The 21,676-nt window shown below is 41.0% G+C and overlaps 1 protein-coding gene across 3 annotated transcripts in view; it reads right to left on the reverse strand.

Moving 5' to 3' along the window:
* Positions 1 to 21,676, reverse strand: part of lama5 (laminin, alpha 5) — an 83,170-nt gene that overhangs the window by 37,328 nt on the left and 24,166 nt on the right. For all 3 annotated transcript variants that reach the window (XM_017487062.3, XM_017487061.3, XM_017487063.3), the window contains exons 3-22: positions 19,087 to 19,204; positions 16,570 to 16,688; positions 16,090 to 16,260; positions 15,697 to 15,794; positions 10,332 to 10,447; positions 7,312 to 7,430; positions 7,113 to 7,203; positions 6,871 to 7,005; positions 6,442 to 6,504; positions 6,190 to 6,330; positions 4,518 to 4,655; positions 4,209 to 4,343; positions 3,941 to 4,075; positions 3,624 to 3,761; positions 3,456 to 3,508; positions 3,178 to 3,277; positions 3,020 to 3,072; positions 2,794 to 2,899; positions 845 to 944; positions 606 to 762 (exon numbers count right to left, since the gene is read on the reverse strand). In XM_017487062.3, coding sequence (XP_017342551.1) covers positions 606 to 762; positions 845 to 944; positions 2,794 to 2,899; positions 3,020 to 3,072; positions 3,178 to 3,277; positions 3,456 to 3,508; positions 3,624 to 3,761; positions 3,941 to 4,075; positions 4,209 to 4,343; positions 4,518 to 4,655; positions 6,190 to 6,330; positions 6,442 to 6,504; positions 6,871 to 7,005; positions 7,113 to 7,203; positions 7,312 to 7,430; positions 10,332 to 10,447; positions 15,697 to 15,794; positions 16,090 to 16,260; positions 16,570 to 16,688; positions 19,087 to 19,204 — 2,286 coding nt within the window. The remainder of the gene's footprint in view (positions 1 to 605; positions 763 to 844; positions 945 to 2,793; positions 2,900 to 3,019; positions 3,073 to 3,177; positions 3,278 to 3,455; positions 3,509 to 3,623; positions 3,762 to 3,940; positions 4,076 to 4,208; positions 4,344 to 4,517; positions 4,656 to 6,189; positions 6,331 to 6,441; positions 6,505 to 6,870; positions 7,006 to 7,112; positions 7,204 to 7,311; positions 7,431 to 10,331; positions 10,448 to 15,696; positions 15,795 to 16,089; positions 16,261 to 16,569; positions 16,689 to 19,086; positions 19,205 to 21,676) is intronic.

Genomic DNA, 21,676 nt, shown 5'->3' on the forward strand with positions numbered 1-21,676 from the left:
AAGCCAGCCAACCACATCTTTTTTAACTGCTGCTCATGCTGTGTCACGTGGTAACAGCGTAAAACGCTATATACCCTCTTCTGCATACATGAGCACACAGACACCCATGATTGGTTAGCGTCGTTGTGATTGACAGGGGAGAGAGTAATGCCACCCCCCCCACCCAGAAAGCACAGCCAATTTTGCTCCCTTGGCTCCCAGCAAGGGCTGGATGTACCTGTTGTGTTTTTATGCATTTGAGTTCTCTTTACATGTGTCTGTAATTCTATTAGCTACATTAGCCATAGGATACCCCCCCCCCCCCCCCCCCCCCCCCCCCCCCCCGCAGCATATCATTGTTGCAAGGGGCAACAATGATATGCTCTTGTCCTTATGAAAACAGGAAGAAAAAACCCCCCCAAGATCGTACACAGCAGAGATAAGGGTATGTGAAAATTTATATTACTTTTATTCATTGAAAAAGTTACAAAATGTACCGCTCACTGTTTTTTTTTTTGTTTTTAATAAATAGAATGGAATTTAGGGAAAAATATCAAATACAAAAACATAAAAACTTTGAAGAAAATACAGAAAATTTATTCTGTTGTCCATTCTGAATCTCTCACCTGAATGGGGGACATCTGCGCGTAGCCCCTCCAGCTAAAGCCCTCAAATTCCAGTGGATTGTAGCCAAAACGCACTGGCCGCCCATCCAACGCCGTGCCTTCTTCCACCTCAAACCTCAGGTGGTGCAAGTCAGGGAAATAATGATCTGGACGCGGACTAGGAAACAAACCCAGTAGTATGTAGCTTCATATGAAAGACAGGAGACACTGTATGTCAAGGATTATGGATTTGGACTTACTGGTTGCATTTGGGTCCCTCCACATTGGGTCTGCATCTACACCTGCCTTTTCTCTCCTCACATGACAGACTAGCAGAACCTCCAATATCACACTGACAACCTGCACACACACACACACACACACACGTACACAGTCAGAGATTATATGGCAAAACCATCATATCAAAACCCTTGAAGATTATTAGTATATGTGTTAATAATTATATTAAGGTTGTGCATTTAAAAACCTGGGAAATTATCCTTCCGGTACAGAATTATTTAATGACTGGTTTATAAAAGTGCTAATGTTAAATTATTTAATGACTGGGTTATAAAAGTGCTCCTCTCCACGGAGACTGCTCTGATTTCCGTCACTGAAGCCTTACGACTGGCAAGATCAACCTCAAGATCACACGTCCTCATCGTACTCGAACTCTCTGCTGCTTTCATCAGAAATCATCTGAATCTCCTTTCAACTCTCTCCAGCCTAGGCATTCGCTGGGTGGAATCATATCTCACAGGCAGATCCTTCAAGGTATTGTGGAGGGGAGGAGCTTCTGAAACTCAGCAACTCACAACTGGGGTTCCCCAGGGGTCAGTTCTGGGTCCAGTGCTCTTTTCTATTTATACTACATGTCTGGGGCCTGTGATTAAGTCTCATGGCTTCTCACATCACTGCTATGCTGATGACACCCGACTCTATTTGTCCTTCATGCCAACCAGGACAGACAGGAAACTTGGGGTGACTTTTGATGACAGCTTGACCTTCACAGACCACATTTCAACAACTGCACAGATCTGTAGGTTCATTCTGTAGAACATCAAGAAAATCAGACCCTATCTCACTGAACAGGCTACACAACTACTAGTCCATTACTATTAATGCACTACTCTCGGGCCTCCCATCCAGCTCCATCAAAACCCTTCAGATGATTCAGAATGCAGCAGCACGCCTCATCTTCAAAGAGCCCAAAAGAACCCGTAGCACACCCCTCTTCATCTCCCTCCACTGGTTTCCTGTAGCCGCTTGCATCTTATTCAGTGCCTTGATACTCACATACAAGAACTTGTCTGGAACAGCACCCCCCTACCTCAACACTCTCCTTGAAGTTAAAGTTCCCTCATGGCACCTGCGACCAGTTAGCGACTGACGCTTAGTAGTGCCTACTCAGCGTGTCTCAAGGTCCCTTTCCAGAACCTTCAAACTAACCGTCCCTCAGTGGTGGAATGAACTTCCAACCTCAAACCGGACCATAAAATCTGTCACTATTTTCAAAAAACAACTAAAGACCCACCTCTTCCGTGAACACCTAAGTAACCTCTAACCTGCCAACCCCACATTATTTAAAAAAAAAATAATACAAAAAACCCCACTGCACTGGCCCTTACACCTCTACTCTGCTCACTTTGCTCCTCTAGAACTTAATTAAAAATCTTGTATGGTAGCACTACTTGTATTGTTCTCCGCTTGATATATCTCTCTGCTTATATTTCCTCATTTGCAAGTCGCTTTGGATAAAAGCGTCTGCTAAATGAATAAATGTAATAAATGTAATGTAAATGTAATGATATCTGATATATGATAACGGGGGAGAATTCCACTTACTAAACTTAACCAACTGGAGTCTTCGGCGCCCAAACGCTTAATACATGTTATTAAAAGAAATGGTGATGTAACACAGTGGTAAACTGTCAACTGTCCCAAAGTGTGTTGCAGTCATCAGATTTGAAATGAGTGTATATTTTCAAAAATAAATTAAATTCACAAAGAAAAACATAAAATCATGCGCTAATAATGTGTATTCGATATAGTACAGGCTGAATTGAATTTTCAAATGACATGTTTTTTGTTTTGTCTTTGTTGTTTTTTTTCGCATTTTCCATACTGTCCCAACTTTTTCAGAAACAGGGTTGTATGATGACAAGATGATTTAGATTTTCTAGCATTTATGATCTAAAAATAAGCTTACCCTGGCACCCAAAGTAGTTGCTATTGTCCAGATGGGCGTAGCCGTCCTTACACACTGCACACGTTCCACTGCACACGTTAGGCTTACAGTAGCACTGTCCATTACTCTGACAACACACACACACACACACACAACATAAAGCTCACGAATGGCCATCTTTAGACCCACCTCGCGTACTCTGCCATGCTGGTGTACGCTTATCGTTTTTAAAAGAGCATGAACTCACCTGACCACACTCTGCCACTTCACTCACTGTCCCTGCAGTGTTACACTCACAGCCTGCACAACACAGCAAGTCATAATCCGACATCATAAAACGCACTAGAGTCATTTCAGGTATATTAACAAGTATATTGCTTAGGGAGTGCTGAAAAGGTTCCTTACTTGAACACCCAAACATGGTATCAGGTGACAAGTTCCAATAAAGCGGTTTGCATCGGTCACATGCCGCACCCTCTACATTGGGCTTGCACTCACAGGAGCCCTAAGGAATACGTATTAGTGATAGTGATGCTGAAAGCAGTGACCGCAGTCAGCTACTAGGTTCATGGTGGGCTTTCTTTCTAAAGCAGGCTACATGGCTTTATAACAACTTTACTAAATAAATGACTTCAAACACAGTTAGTCCTTTAACTATGAAACAAACCCATTTCAGTACTTACCACCTGGGGCAAAATCTCATTCTCCACAGAGCCAGCAGGATTACACGTACCATCTAAATGCCAGTAAAACAAGGGAGAGAGCAATGGAAAAGGAAATGAAAAATAGGATAAGACTGTGAAAGAGAGTGTATGAGCCCAGGCCTGGCTGTAGTCTGTAAGCAAAATCACCTTGGCACAAGGGAAAGTTGTAGGATCCAGAGCTGCATGAGTCACACTTCTGACCCACCACATTGGGTAGACACACACACTGCCCTGAGACCGAATCACACACGCTGAACCGAGAGCCCTCCACTGAGCACTGGCAGGCTGACAGAGAGACACAGAGATCGGGATTATATCATCGAATTATATCACTGTTGCCAACGGTCACCGAGAGCATGTGTGATGATCGCAAAAATAGGAACAAGTCCACATTTAACCAGTCTCGTTAAACTCCGAGTGCAGGCTGTGTGATTAAGATGTTCTGCAGAGAGTGGGCGACTTACGTGAGCAGGTAGGGTAACCGTAGTAGCCCGGGGCGCAGGACTCGCACCTGGGGCCGCTGTAGTTGGGCTTACAGTGGCACTGTCCCGCCGCATTGCAGTTGGAGTCTAGGGATGTTCTTGGGTCGCAGGTGCACACTGCGGGAAAAAAAGAGTCACAGAAGATGCACAGAGCTACAGTTAAAGATTACAGCAAGTACGTTAGAAGAGTGTGGGTGTGCATGGGACAACCGCAGTGTGTGTATGTGCGTGTGTGTGTGTGTTTTCTTACCCTCACAGTTGGGATAGGAGTGGAAGCCAGAGCGACAGCGATCACAGCGAGGGCCTGTAAACTCCGAGCGACACACACAACGACCGGATGAGTCACAACCACCAGGTAGAGAGCCTACAGTGCTACAGCCACACACTACACACACATACATACAGAGAGAAAGAGAGAGAGAAAGAGAGAGAGAATTCACTTTGTGTAGTCATGAAGCTGAACACATATTAACCTGAAAATGTACTTGCATGTGTGTGTACTGTGTAACCAAAGAAATAAGTGTTTAGCATAGAGAGATTAGACTTGGCACACACTCACGCTGACACAGAGGGTAGTTGAAATAGCCGGGAGCACACTGGTCGCATGAATAGCCATAAAAGCCGCTTCTACACACACACTGTCCTGTTACCACATCACATGACCCGTCCTGACAACCTGGGCCTGTGCACTGACAGCCTAGAGGAGGGACAGAGAGTCAGATACACTGTGCGTGTGTGTGTGCGTGTGTGTGTGTTCGCGTGTGTGCGCGTGCGTGCGTGCGTGTGTGTGTGTGTGTGTGCACTCTTGTCAGTTTCCTTTGTTCATGGGTGGTATTTCTTTCCCACAAATGCCTCAAATATGCAACAGGCAAACAGGGTTAGGGTATAGCTGGCTAGCACAAACACACACATTTTGACAAACAGACCACCAATACAAGTGTGTTTGTGTTTGTGTGTATGTGTGTGTTTGCTCAGATGCTGGCTGCTACAATTCCCTGCAAACTTCTCACAAGTCCCCCCCCCCCCCCCCCCCAACACACAAACACATAAATCAAGTGCGGAAAACCCCCTCTTTTTAATTAAGGCTCTTTTCCCACTGAACCATAAGCACCATAAATTTACAAACTGCAACAGCGCTTCCTCCATATGACACTGGTCCCGTACCAAATATTTCAACTGTGTGATTTCTGGTATGTGTTTAAATCTACAGTGCATGGGGGTTTTTTCTGTCAAAAGTGAAACCCCACATTAAGAAATGCTCATTCTCAAGTAGACTGCAACAGCATTTATCTAACAGAGAGAGCAAAATTTCCAAAATCTTATATCCAGCTGCTTTAAGATACCAACAGGAACTAATGGTGATGCAGGTCTAGCAGCACTATTCATTCATTGTCAAACAAAATGCAACACATGTCAAACTATACTGTACTCTATTATGCTATACTTTACTCTACTATAATATAATAAACTATACTATGCTATAATATACTATACTATTCTCAAGGTTCGTGTTTTGGTATCAGAAAAGAAAAAGTGGTATCATGCCATCTCTAATAATTTAATATGATATAATAGCATCCTGTCATTATATAAGCAATAGGAAGAAATTAAAATGTTGTTTCAGTGGTGATTTTTGTTTCGGTGTCTTTATTATTGATAAAAAAGCCTTTATTTATATGATGTTAATTATTAGTTATTATAATTATAATGATGATATTAACAACCATTTATGTTTAATTACCCAAAAATAGTACCAATACAAAGAATGATTTATACAGAACAAACACAGCATAAAGACGAACAAATTATTTGGTTTCTGATTTAATGGGCAGACTATATATAATCTACTACACAATAATCTACTCTACTATGCTGTACTCTACTATAATATACTATACCCTCCTCTACTCTACTACATTATACTCCACTATACTATATTATATTATACTCTACTATAATATACTATACCCTACTCTACTATACTATATTATACTATACTCTACTATAATATACTACACCCTACTCTACTATACTCTACTACAATACAATATACTATACCCTACTCTACTATAATATACTATACCCTACTCTACTATAATATACTATACTCGCATTGAGTAATTTAATTTCTACCAATGTTAGACAAAGTAATATTATTATAATTGTTTTATAACATTATTTTATTATTCATTGTGTGTGTGTAGGTGTGTATGTGTGCGTGGTTTTCTTACGATAGCAGTTGAGGCCGTAGTACCCAGGAGCACAGGTGTCGCAGTTTTGTCCTGTGAAACCAGGTTTACACACGCAGGTCCGTGTGTTGGGGTCTGCCCTACACGAATTTCCCTCTGTGCCTGCCGCATTACACTCACAGTCTACAAAAACACACACATACACACACACCGAGTGCAGAGACAATTTTGAGCATCAAAATTCATATAGCAGGACAAGAGAAGAAAGGGTGAAAATTAAGAGATAAGTCTTACTAATGATCTCTCCTGCAGGTCGAGCCTCTCCATTGATATTAATCGGGAAGGTGGGAGTGGCCACTAAAGCAAACACAAAGAAACATAACAACACATTAGATTCAATATCATGCATTTATCCAGTCATGTTGAAATAAATATTTTGGAATAACTTGGTAACCGCTGTATCTGCGTGTGTTGTTACTACTGTGCACAATCACTATTACACTTATACTGCTCTAATGTCCAAATGCAGGATAGTAGTGTTACAGTGTACAATAACATTTTCTGTAAATCTGCACAAATAAAATTAGACAGTGGGCCACAGGCCTTGGGTTTATCACCTGTGACTTACATGCTTCTGAAACTGAAATCAAGATGATCACACATACACACACACACACACACACACACACACACACACATGCGCACACATGCACACACACTCACAATAGCAGGCTGGGAAGTTCTCATATCCTTCTGCACAAGAGTCACAGTTCTCTCCGGTGTAGTTGGACTTACAGTAGCAGCGACCCGTCAGATCCTCACATGTACCTTCAGTGAAATCTGACTCACACATACACTCTGCACACACACAGAGAGAGAGAGACTCAGACAGATACACTGGAACATTGGTGTTGAGTCCATAAGAACTGACGTGAGATATTGTTTCTATTTGGTTGCACACTCACTTGAACAGGCCAGTGGAGACTCCAGAGGGTGGTCAGGTGACCTGTAGTATCCTGGTACGCAGCGCTCACAGTTGTTTCCTGTAGTGTGGTGCTGCACAGACAGGAAATGCCAAGATCATTAAACATATCTGATAATTCTAGTGTAACAGTACATCAGTTGATATTAATCACTTGCTTGTATATCGGTGTGTTTGCCTACCTGACACTCCATACACACTCCTCCTCCCTGGTACTCGCCATGCATGTTCAGACTGTCTCTTCTCCGGTCTACCGTGGGGTCATAGTAACACTCAAATGAGTGTCTGTGGCAGTTACACTCTGCAGGCAGAAACACAGGAACGTATTACTGATCACTGTTGCTTTAACTGGATGGGGCAGAGGGGTGGCAGAGGGGCGGATAAAACTGACCGGGTTAAGGATAACAGATTAAAATGAAAATTCACGCAAAGAAAACAAAAGGAGCACAGACATGAGAAACCCGTACACACACATACACACACAAGGGAACAACAAGGGAGTTTCAGTCACACACAAAAAAACTGTTTACGAAAACGAAAGAGAACAGTATTGAGATGGAGTGCACATAAACGTCCAGCGCAACAAGACACTTAAAAAGTGAATCTTAAAATAAGTTCTTATTAAAATTGTATCTAGAAATTATAATTTTTTTTTCAGAATGATTCACATTTTTAATCTGTAGTCACATGAGCACATAAATAAAGGAAAAACTCAAAGCTGTTTAAATAAACCTTTACAGTACAAGTTCATCATGAAAGCATCAGCACCATAACAACCCCCCCCCACCCCCCAAAAAAAAGAAGAAGAAAAAAAAAAGAGCCATAATGCTGTTTAAATGTCTGAAGGAAACATCTGTGTTTTCTGCGTTATTTGGATTCGTTAATTGAAGGTTTCGTTTTACATAAAAGAAAGAAAACAAAGTTAATATCCGCCAGACGCTTCAGTCGAAATCCCTCTGGAGGATGAAGTGTTTAAGCGTATTTCAAAGGCCCTTTTAACATCCTATCTTTTATAATTACTGTCATTAAAAGATTTTCACAGAGATAATGACAGCTGGTTGAAAGGAGAAAGCACTCACAAGGTACTAATATCTACACATGAAACAAAATAAAAGACTTCATTCCCTCAACCTACTGACATGCGTTTAGTCAAAATCTTTTACTGAGAGTAATTATACATATGTATATATAGCCTGAGCGAGATGAACTGCTTTCGCTGGCGTTTCTCAACATGGCTCTGCTAAAAGACATGTTAAAACCTCAATGTCCCACAGTGTGTGTGTGTGTGTGTATGTGTGTGTGTGTGTGTGTGTGTGTGTGTTACACGTTTGTAGTTGATATCGAACATCCCAGTCTAACAACCTGTTTGAAAGCTGTTTTAAAAGCTTTCCAACACACACACACACACACACACACACACACACACACACACACACACACACACACACACAAACACACACACACACAACCACAGTGACTAGGAGCTTTTATTAATGTAGAGTGTTGCTATTCTTGTCAGGCCTGAGAAAAGCCAGACGAAATTGTGGACTCAGAGCTCTCAGCATGTGGAGTGTGTAGTACCTGTGAGCCAGGATCATACAACATGTGATCTCTTCCTCATCACTCACACGCTCACAGCCTAGACGAGATAACGCCTCACATCTTCTCAGGCTTGAATGAACACTGTAGAAAGCCAGGTTTACTGACACTGCAGTTAATCTGCAGCTGCTTCCCTTCTGTTGTTGGTTTTTTTCTTCTTTTTTCTCCAGTGGTTGTTTATAGGACATGTGATGTTGTAAAATATATGCAGCGATGGACTAATCATACTAATCGGACTAATCATACAAACTTGAATGTGTGGCCCAGCCCCATGTCATGCTTATCCAGAAGTCAGATTCTGAAAAGATAAGCAACAAACATATTCGAGCGTTCTTGTCTTTTGCAAAAGTCAATATGGAGTTTATGTTTTCTGCAGTAAAGAGAAATTTGGGTGACATCAACAGTCTGTTTGTCTGTTACATCGACCATAAAGTTTGTGGACACCTGACCATAACACTCATGTGCTTTTTGAACAGTCTGTTCCAGATGTCTTCCCCTCTTTGCTGTGATAAGATCTTCATTTTGGGATAATCTTGAGGTCAGGGCTCTGTACAGGCCAATCGAATTCTTTGGCGAACCACGTCTTCATGGATCTGGCTTTGTGTACAGGGGGACCAGGTTTGCGCCTCTTAGTTCCAGTGAAGAGAAACAGTAATGTTACAGCATACAAAGACATCCTATTATAATCCTGTGTGGTTTTGGCTGACACCCTTATCCAGAGCGACTTACATTTATCTCATTTATACAACTGAACAATTGAGGGTTAAGTGCCTTGCCCAAGGGCCCAACAGGGGTAGCTTGGCAGTGCTGGGGCTTGAACTCCTGACCTTCTGATCAGTAACCCAGAGCCTTTAACCACTGAGCCACCACTGCCCTGAGTTGAGGGTAAAGGGTCTTGGCTCAACGGTGCTAGCTTGGCAGTGTTGGGAATTTCAATTACAATCTTAAATCCAACGTCTTAACCGCTGAGCTACAATTGACATATATGGTCGCGATTGTCACATTGCCACAAACATTTGGCCATATAGTGTAATATATATTTGGTTTTGTACGTCATCTTACTTTTCATCAAATGTTATTTATCTATTGCTCTTCACGGACGTTATCAATAAGTATGTACGTATAAATATGTATTTATGTATGTTTGTACGCCTCTGTTGGTCTGTTACTTAGATGTACTGTATAGTCATTTGTGCTGACTGAACATTAACAGTGGTGTGCTGAGTTTGGGATAAGATCTGGTCATTATGTCACACACATTTCAATTCCTAATCTTAGCACTGATCAGATTAGCAGAGGTTCTCAGCTGGCAACAACTTTGGATGGAAACGTGTGGGGTTTGGAACAAGCGCCGTCACCTTATTGGTGGAAAAGGACTAAAAGCCTGTGTGCAAATAATGGAGTGGCCACACTCTAAGAATATTGCCTTTAGAAAGGCATGCCCATACACGCCATGATGCATGATTACATAAAGATAAGCATGTGCATGATTTACGACCAGAGTAGCGTGACCAACACCTCCGGCTTTTTACCTCCGAAAAAATGACACATGATGAGATTGTCAGGGAAGATTAGTTTGGTACGAAAGAGTGGAGAAACTCACGTTCACACTCATTAGCACTGTAAGTAGTGGCTGGTTTCCATGGCAACTGGTTGAATCCGGGGCAACAGCGGTCACATGATGTGCCACAAGTGTTGTGCTGGCAGTCGCACTGAAGCCTGCAATGACAATGGAGAATGGAAGGAAAACAGTGAGACAGTTAGAGTGGGCTTGTCAATGGGCATCATATGAGCAGCACAGAAACTTCAAGTGCCACTCTTCAAGAGGATAAAAGTGTCTCATTGACCTGAGAGACCCTGAGAGGCTACAATAAGAAAAAGGGAGACAGAAAGACAGAAGAAATGGGGGGGGGGCTGAAAACATTATTTCAACTGATTAATGGAAATCTGGCGCAGGACTGTTTTGCGTATGTGTGTATGTGTATGTGTGTGTGTGTGTGTGTGTGCGTGCGTACAAATTGCACTTAAGTAAATAACTTGTATAATCACCCTCTATTAATAATCTAAAAAAAAAACCTCATGTTTTAAAGGATTTTGTGAGCTGTAATATATCCTATCTATGAAAATATCCCAAGAATCCCCATGGACCAAACTGTGAACTGTGATCCTTTTTTTTATACTAAAAAACACGACCGAGTGAGGCTATGGCGAATGCATTCTGACACTCAGGAAAGAACGTGAGAAGTATAAACTGTTCCATTAAGAATGACATGCGGATATTGCAAATATATACACACACTGTGCCATTTCACTGTCACGTCAGTACAAATCATACACTATTGATTCTCAACACGCACACACACACGCACGCGCACACGCACACGCGCACACGCACACACACACACACACACACACACACACACAGTGGGTATTTCTGGATGTTCAGTACCAGTGTAATCTACACACCAGGATGCACTATGGGAAGAAGGCAAGCCGGCAGAGGCAGTGTGATGCTCTGAACAATGCTCTGCTGGGAAACTTTTTGTGTCCAGGCATTCATGTGGATGTTACTTTGACATATACGACCTACCTAAACATTGTTGCAGACCAAGTACACCGCTTCATGGTAACAGTATATCCTAATGTCAGTGGCCTCTTTCAGCAGCATAATGCGTCCTGCTACACGGCAAAAAATTGTTCAGGAACGGTTTGAGGAACATGACAAAGAGTTCAAGGTGTTGACTTGGCCTCCAAATTCCCCAGATCTCAATCCGATCGAGCGTCTGTAGGACGTGCTGGACAAACAAGTCTGATCCATATAGGCCCCACCTCGCATCTTACAGGATCTGCTGCTAATGTCTTGGTGTAAGATATGACAGCACACCTTCAGAGATCTTGTGGAGTCTTTGCCTCGACAGCTCAGAGGTGTTTTGCTGGAACAAGGGGGACACCATATTAGGCAGGTGGTTTTAACGTTATGGCTGATCGGTGTATATTTTGTGCCAAAAGTGCGCATTCAACTTAAAAGTTTATTACTCTTTTAATTCACTATTTCCAGTTGCCAAGTAATAAAATGACAATTTTTGGTTAATTCAATGCACACCTATGAAGCAGCTCATATTAGAAGGATAAGCCGACTGAGTGCTCATCTGCTATTCTTAATTTTAAGCATAAATATTTGGTCCTCAAGCGAAGCAATGCCTGCTTAAGATTAAGAATGATTTAGATGCTGTAATCTCCTCCGATGTCCTTCATTTGAAGAAAAAACCCCCCCAAACAAACAAACATTTGTTTGCACTTTACAGGGACAATTAATACGAATAATTAATGAATGTAATCTTCAATAACTGGGAGCAAGGTGGGAGAATTCACCCTGGATGTGATGTAAGTCATTCTCAGGGCCAAAAAATTAATCAAAAGTGTCATCTTTATGCATTCAGTATTGGTCTCAAATGGCATTCTGTAGGTTTGAGTATATATAGACCAAAATTAAATAAATTTCAGTGTGGCACATTGTGGTTACTAGAGATGCACCGATGTATCGGCCAATATTCGGTATCAGCCGATAAAGGTAATTTTTCACGCTATTGGCCGATAGTTTAAAAACATCCGATGATCAGGGCCGATTATATCCTGTCAATAAAAAGAGGGCGGGAAAACACATCGAATTCGTGCTGTGTGTAAAGAAGATGTCTCTTGTGTGGAATGATGACAAAACTGCAGCTTACAAGCTCTGTAAGCTCTGCACTGATAAAATTTTACACCAGAAGTGAGCAGAGGTGAAGCGGAAGTTTCGGTGTTGAGTCAACTTTTTTCCCCGCTCACCCTCGGACTGAATTGAAGTCCAGTACACAGTTTAAAGATTTAAATGAAGATGAGTTGACAAAAAAGTGTCTATTGCACAGAAAAATAGAGTAGTATATTTCATATCCAGTTAATGTTAATATATAAAAAGTTGATATTATATATTACCAGTTTGATGTTCAGTGATGAAGTAGAAATGCTTGTGTTTGTGGTGAGTGAATGTGAGACTAACAGGAGGTTTTTTAGAATTCAGTCAATGTTAATATGAATTAATAACATTCAAATAACATTCAATAAGTTAAGAAATCTTACTTTAATCTTCAGAATTTAGTTCATGTGTTAATGTTAATTTCGGTAATGTGTTTTCTGTTCATGAGACCAGTTACTGTGAAACAACTTGTGGAAATAGAGAGAATAAAGTTTTTATTTGCATTTCTTTCAAAATTCTTTTAAATGAATTATTATTAATTTATAAGAAGGCATAAAAGGCAGAACTATCGGTTATTGGTATCGGCCGATATCACTCTGAATAATCGGTTATCGGTATCGGCTGAGAAATTTAGCATCTCTAGTGGTTACATTAAACTGTCAGACAATACCGCTCCTCACTCAAGCCGATATTTGACTTTGCCCTGCGTACGCAAATTCCCGTGTTGAAACAGAGCGCAGGCCTGTAGTTATGTCTGAGGTCTGAAAATGGGTGTGTGCAGTGTTGGTATTAACTCCACTCTACTCAACTAAACTCTGAATCCTGCCATGTAGTCATCACACCAGAACTCCGTGATTACTCATCACATTTTATAGCTTTGTACGGAATGCACAGTCTGTGCAACTGATACTTTTCAAAGAAAGCAACAATATAAATGATCAGGGTCCATCAGCACATACCATGATTTTAGCCTTATAAGGCTCCACATACTAAACATACTAAAGGCACAGTATTCCCTCACATGTTCTCTCTTTATCAGTTCAGCTCATCATCCACCTTTACTCACTCGACATCACAGCCGTGTCTACGACTTTACAGTCCATCTTTCAAAATACAAGTTCAATACAACAAAGTTATTATCTGTAAGAAGATGAATGGGATCTGGGCTTTAAGCAAATATTATGGTTATGATTAAAGGTGATTAAAAGGTCCCACATGGATATATTCAGAGAATTCACGCAACCATAGAAACAGAGTTTCCATCTAACTGCTCTGAAGAAAATCCATTGGAGAAACGGGTGTACTTTTCTGAAATTTGCTTGAAATTCAAAAAACATTGTGAAACAGCAAACAGACAGGCAACTCCAGACGTGCACTCGTGTGATAACAAACACAAAATCACAGCCAAGAGAATGCTCGACATGCACACACCATCAAATCTACATCTGTTCCATGTCAGTATAACCTACTGAGGGCCTCTGGGGTTTCTATATCCAGCTCTGTGCGGAGATGAGGAGTTTTTATGCTGATGGCACTGACACTTTTCCAGATGATCTCACTCAAACCTAAAGCAGCGGGATTCACAGGGACAAGAGGCAAACACAGAGCAGGAGCCTGTTTCCCAATCCCCGCACCACTATAGCTTCTACCAGAGCCAGAAAAAAAGTCTGAATTCCTGAAAAATTAAACAAACCACCTGCCAGTCTACAGATGGTGCCCATTTCATGTCTAGGACATTTTTCTAAGTATTACTACAGCCAGGCCCGGATTAAGAAGTTAGAGGCCCCTGGGCACAATGTCTTGTAATTTATCGTCCTGTATATTTACTGTCCTGTGTATTTACTGTCCTGTGTATTTACTGTTCTGTGTATTTATTGTTTTGTTCTGTGTATTTACTGTTTTGTCCTGTGTATTTATTATTTTGTCCTATGTATTTATTGTTTTGTTCTGTGTATTTACTGTTTTGTCCTGTGTATTTATTGCTTTGTCCTATGTATTTATTGTTTTGTTCTGTGTATTTACTGTTTTGTCCTGTGTATTTATTATTTTGTCCTATGTATTTATTGTTTTGTTCTGTGTATTTACTGTTTTGTCCTGTGTATTTATTGCTTTGTCCTATGTATTTATTGTTTTGTTCTGTGTATTTACTGTTTTGTCCTGTGTATTTATTATTTTGTCCTATGTATTTATTGTTTTGTTCTGTGTATTTACTGTTTTGTCCTGTGTATTTATTGCTTTGTCCTATGTATTTATTGTTTTGTTCTGTGTATTTATTGTTTTGTCCTGTGTATTTATTGTTTTCTTCTGTGTATTTACTGTTTTGTCCTGTGTATTTATTGTTTTGCACTCATCTCAAACTGTTGTGTATTTGCACTTTATGTAGTCTTGCGTACTATTACGTGCTGCACCATGGTCCTGAAGAACCTTCATTTCATTCCAATGTATACAAGCTCTATAGAGGAATGATAATAAACTTCACTTGACTCATCTGCTATAACCCCCACCACTGATATACACATAGACCTATAGATCCAGACATCAAAAACAGAGTTAAATACAGTCTCCCTGAATGTTTGGAGAATGCAAGATGTCAAGATCTTTGTGTGTGTGTGTGTGTGTGTGTGTGTGCACACCTGAAAGCTAGCTCAGCCTTGAGGGGAATGCCGTGTAATTCTTTAGGTCCTGTATGTACATGCGAGTATGTTAGTGTATGAGATCATATGCTCTATATGCATGAACATGCCTGCATTACCTGACTCCTGACAGGCATGATTATGGTTAGTGTGAAGTTGAAGCTGACACACACACACACTTTTTTCCTGTTAATATACTACACTCCACAATATAATCATGAATTATAAACCTGTTTTGACAAACCTGCATGCTGCATATTGACAGGCTATGGCAATAAATGCTTTAAATTTTATTATTATTATTTTTTAATAGTCGTATTACACATTATCCATGTGTAATCATCTTTTCTATGTGTAAGTTAGCACAGTGCCCTCCACTAATATTGGCAATAAGATAGAAAAAACTAGAAGAAATAACTGTTTAGAAGTTAAAAACTTCCAAAAAACGAGAAAAAAAACCCCAGATTTCTTTCTGAACATAACAGAGGTTAAGAATGAAATGTCAAAGTTAAGATATATGAGACGTAATTAGATAGTAAAATTTTTTGAATTTTTTTTTTAAAGACCAGGTGGTAGACCTAGATGACCGAAAGATCGCTTACTTGTAGGGGTCATTGGGGTCAATAGCGTTGCAGGCTTCAGCATGCCCATTGCATACACACCTTCCTCCAATGCTGATGTCTTTAATGCTATAGTAATACTGCAAAAATATACAGAGGAAATATCAATGCAGAAAAGAACATTCCATTATAAAAGAAGTCAAAATAAAACACAGGACATTTCTCGCTAATGTTTCCATTTGGTCATATCTTTTCTAACTGTATCAGCAGATCACATTCCTTTTCAATGGACCAGTGTTATTGATAAGCTTGTTTTTGCCATATTGTTCTCCTGGCAGATAATGTTGGGCTCTTTCAGTGCCTTGTGCAATTTTACAGTAGATTTGGGACATAATTTCTTGTTCATCGTGATTATTCACTTGAGCTGCATCTTACCCGGCGTGTAACAGTGGGGTCTCTCAGTGCTTTGCCCATCAGGTGGCCCAGCAGTGTGTTGGTGCGCAGGAATCGCAGGCGGATGTTGGTGGCTTTGGTGAATTCCCTTAGCACAGGCGAGTAGGAAAAGTTCATGGCTCCGGGTCGCCCGTTAACCAGAGACACCACAATCTGAGTGTGAATTGTAGAGAAAACAAATCATTAGGTGAAAACAAATGGATTTCTCCATTTGTTAAGATTTGTCCACAAGCCACGATTCATCAAGACTTACTACTCCTATTTATTCAAAATGATCCCGATGACCCAGTACTTACAGAGAACACGAACATGACACTACAAAATTTACATGCCAGAGAGACGGAACGTACGTAGATATTTTATTTGCTCTTTGAAGCGGGATCAGGTTGCTGAGTCTGGTACTGTTTCAGGTTGAAATAACACTTTAAGACTGCAGTTAGATGACTGGATCAGAATCATTACCTCGCCATTCTCCAGAGGCACTATACGAGAATATTCTGTTGTGCAGATCACGTCATTGTCATGGTTGATGCGCTCGATGGTCCGTTGGCCAAATCGCTCAATGCAGTCTCTCTTGGAGGCTGTGAATCAAAGCACAGAAAACACACAGAAAAGTTTCAGACAAGTTTCACTCTAAAATGCTAGTATGCCAGTAACAATAGCACTCATAAGTAAGGATATTAATGACACGACACATACCGTTTGATATTATGAAGAACACAGAACACAAATATACTAAGAGAAATTTTCAAATACGGAGAGTGACCAAATATCCACTAGACTGCGACCTTTTCTCAAAATCCTTCATTGTAGTTTTTCACTTGACCATCTTCCCAATACAAGGTAATGTAAAGCCACTCACAGTCTCCTAACACTAGATGTCATGAACAGCTTTTGAAATACTACTGCTTTGCTGGTGCTGGTACACGTGTATTACGGACAGCGGTGTTCCAGTGATTTTCAAAGCCCTCAGTGTCATGAATCAAAAATATCCAGAATAGTGCTGTGATTGAAGTCTAGAGCACAAATAATGCACTGTGCATGGACGAATGAGCTGTCCTTTGTATCTGTGCACCCACAAGGTGGACCATCCCAGCAAACAGGGGACATCCCCCGGACATTGCGAATGTCCACTTTGGTCCGCATTTGCTCCGGTTTATAACGTTCGCTGGCGGACGTTCTGAGGACGTCAGATGATACCAAATCATAACACTACTGAAAGTTTTCATTTCAGCAAAAGTCCCCAAAGCGTCCTGAATGGCTGCAGGACATCTTGTGAACATCCTCTTGAACACCCGTAGGATGTCAAGGGTACCCTACACGTGGACGTTCGGTCGACGTTCGTAGAGGCCATTTAGGGGACGTCCTGGGGCCTTTTTTTGTCAGCTGGGACTACGGCAGTGGACCATTACAAAGTGGTAGGTGTATATTATGCACTGTTTAAAAACTGCTGCTGCTCTGCAGATGCACTCGTACCAGTGCTGTTCACACGGTCATGCCAATACCAAATATAGTCCATCGCCCAAATAATACCTGGTCAATAATATCTGGTGGTCCTCCAGTGGTGCCTTTCTACTGATAGACAGGGTCCCAGGAAACAGAGAATGCTAGCAAACCGTTCAATAAGTATTCAACAGATTTCTAAACAGGTTTAAATCTGCAATGTTCCAAAAGCAACGTTCCTGCAATGTTCTAAAACGTCAGACGTATAATGTTTTGCTTCACTGAATTAGAATGCTCTTCACGTCTGATCCCACATGGTCCAAGATTTACAAGAACATTATGGACACATTTATGTTAACATGTATTAGGTATCATTTCTGATAATAAAAAAGAAGGTGATTCTTCTCTTATTTTTTACGTTAAATTACACACTGATCAGACACGTTCAGCACAGCTCCGAACTCACACTGCAAATAGGTATGGAATCTTTGCTCACTCCATGCACACTCAGTTATCTCCTCTCTCTGACCTCTCCTATATTCAGAGGTGTTGGTGGAACAGAAGCTAGTGCGTTTAGGCCAACAACAGGACATTATATTACAGTGTGGTGATAACGCCAGCGCTTCAGATGCCAGAGAGGGCAACGGTGCCCTTTATTGTTGGTGATGAGTTGTTGTTTTTTCTCCTGCTCTTCGCTATGAGAGTGAAAGCCTTCACTGCAAATCCAAAACAACAGGGATACTAAATGTGCAAGTGTGCTCTGTAATCTGACTAGCTGCAACCCGATTTCATCTCGGGTCATCTGATGATCTCATGATCATTTCATTAGATGGATAATTTACTTGCCAATTTTAAGAAATTCCTTTCAACTTTGTAATGGAGATTAAAGTAAAGCATAACTATACCCCCCCCAACCCCCAACCCTACCTCCAACACTACTTGGTGGAATCATTTTTGCCCGTGATTACAAGTCTTCTAGGATATTGTCTCTCTCAGCTTTGCACATCTGGATCCTGATTCTTCTTGACAAAATTGCTCAAGCTCTGTCAGATTGGATGAAGACTGTTGGTGAACAGCACTGGTTCTCATTCACTCATTCACACACACACTCATACACCAATGGTAGTAGAGCTGCCATGCAAGGTGCTAGCTTGCCATCGGGAGCAATTTGGGGTTCAGTGTCTTGCCTAAGGACACTTCGGTATGTGGATTCACGTGGACCAGGAACCGAACCGCCAACCCTACGATTAGTGGACACCCCACTCTACCTGAGCCACAGCCGCCCCACAATATTGATTGAGAGATGATATCTTAGGTCATTTCTCAATCACTTACCTGAGTGCCAACTTTCCTGCTAATTTCCCTTCTAAAGAAGATTAACCAATTATCCTACACTGCCCCTCTACTACATGCATGAAGGTACTATTACTATACTCAGCCTACTGTTGTGCTAATACAGAGGAGAACAGCTAGTCAATGAAGTAGAGAGGAACAGAGATGCATTATGCATGAGATGTATGTTAACGGTATACTCACAGGCAAAGAACTGCCATGGCTGGTATGTCTTCCCAAAGTCGATGGAGCGCTCCAGGACCCACAGGTCAGGTCTTGGAGAGTTCGCAAATTTGATGAGCACATAAGCCACATGGAAGAGCTGTTGGAGGCAAGAAACACAGATTTGACACATTTGACACATACAGCCATATCATATACTGTGTGTAATCCCAGTGAACCCAGTAAAGTCCATCAATCCAATGTGCTTGGTGGAAAAACTGACACCAGTTTACAATACCCATGTTTTTTTGTTGCCGTTTTACATGAAACAATATTTTTCCTCCACAGAATATCAAGCGTACTGTTAGAGTTGGCAGGGTGTGCCGTAAAGATTGGGTTTCAGTCAGCATGTCAGCATAACATGCAACATTATGCTATGATCCCACTGAGACTATTAATGTAATCACTTTCATATTTTGAGACACACCAGACTTTGAGCTCACACAGTCAGTGAACCAGACACATGTTCTCCCAGGATGACTAAATCAAAGGGAAGAAGAAGAAAAAAAGAAAGAAATAGTGTGGGGTGTCTGAATCAGACAGGATTACTAACCACAACCGAGGGTAGAAATGTCACATAATAACAGAAAGACAAAAGAACCCTTGAAATGGAGTATTTGATATTGTGAAAGAAGCATCATTTATAAGTAAGTAAGTAACAGAGTAAAGAAAAGTAAAATAGAAAACAGAATAAAACCAAATAAAGACAGACAATAGAAAAAAAATGCATTAAAAAAGCCTGGGAGAATAGATATGTTTTCAGCCTCTTTTTAAAAATGGTAATCGAAGGTGCAAGGCGGATGTCCAGTGGCAATTGATTCCATGAATGAATGATCATCATGCTTGATGCTCGCTGTGAGTGCTAGATTTCTTGTTGCATTGTCTCAAGGAGCATGTTTTCATTTTGTACAAAAATCTCTGTGCTGTTTGCCAGATAGCTGGCTTCTCTCCTGTATACTACTACACTTTCCCATCAATAGTTCAGAAAAAGCACCTGATATACACATCCCGAGTCGCATTCCTGCTCCTATCTCCCATCCGTTCCCATAACACCGAGCTACGTTCTCACGAGAAGCACTAAGGCTCACGGTCAGGACATGCGGCCACATGTCTTCACGAAGACCTTCATGTAAGACACAATTCCCCCTGTATAACTTAAAGCATATGGTCTTACAAAATCAAATCTGAAATGGCATAAATTCTAATGGTCCTGCTTGGTTTTATATCCCAAAGCCGTATTATAATATTTGTAGTGAGTAAATTACGACTGGACTGAACGAATAATAATAATTCATCGTTTATCCTACACAAAAGCACTGGAATTCATCCAACCAGAAAAAGCATTCGTCATATATTCCCTCCCTTAGCTCATCGTCCTCCAGACAGCTCCAGGAGGCATCCAACTATTTCCTTTCTGCTAGTAGTGATGACATATTTGTAAACCCCTTAAGCCATTTCACACAAAAAACCCTTTCCTTGAAATAGTATCAACTTCTATGAGCACTTGAGAAAACAAACAGCCTGCATTACTGATAAAGAGGCTGGGGAGGAAATGGCGAGGACAATGAAATGCCGTTTTAACAAGAACATCTGGACTGATGAAGATTTCGGTGACGTGTAGTCTTAATAGACATTAACGTTTACTCATTACCTACATTTACAGGCATCCGAATAACCTGTTATAAATGTTATTAAACTCAATCACAAGAAAAAGTAAAAAACCCTTCATGTAAACCTCCAGTAACAAAACAGTAACCCTTACACTGACCACACACGACAAAGGTCATGTTACAGATTTATATAATTTGAAAGAAACTACAGTGTTGGATTGGGGGCATCTTGTATTTTGGAACAAGATTTTCTTTCGTTTCATGTTCAGTAGACATGTACGCTATATGGCCAGACGTTGGTGGACACCTGACCATCTCACCCATATGTGGGTCTTCCACAAACTGGTGCCAAAAACGTTGGAAGCACAAACTCCCAATGGAGTGTATCTGCTGGGCAAAACTTTGTGGACACATGACTATCACACTATCATATGTGGGCCTTCCATAAAACAATGCCACAAAGTTGAAAGCAAACAATTGTATAAAATGTCTTTGTGTGCTGTAGCATTAAGATTTCCATTCATTATAACCAAGAGGCCCAAACCTTTTCCAGCATGACAATGTCCCTGTGCACAAAGTGAGAATGTCTCCATGAAGACATAGGTGTGCCAAGGTTGGAGTGGAAGAACTGGTGAGGAACAACAATGCTAGTCAACGGTAGGAACAACAATGGTAGTCAACGGCAGGAACAACAATGCTAGTCAACGGCAGGAACAACAATGGCAGTCACCGGCAGGAACAACAATGGTAGTCACCGGTAGGAACAACAATGGTAGTCACCGGTAGGAACAACAATGGTAGTCAACGGTAGGAACAACAATGGTAGTCACCGGCAGGAACAACAATGCTAGTCAACGGTAGGAACAACAATGGTAGTCAACGGCAGGAACAACAATGCTAGTCAACGGCAGGAACAACAATGGCAGTCACCGGCAGGAACAACAATGGTAGTCACCGGTAGG

This window comes from Ictalurus punctatus, chromosome 15 (genome assembly GCF_001660625.3).
Source record: "Ictalurus punctatus breed USDA103 chromosome 15, Coco_2.0, whole genome shotgun sequence".
Classification (NCBI taxonomy): Eukaryota; Metazoa; Chordata; class Actinopteri; order Siluriformes; family Ictaluridae; genus Ictalurus; species Ictalurus punctatus.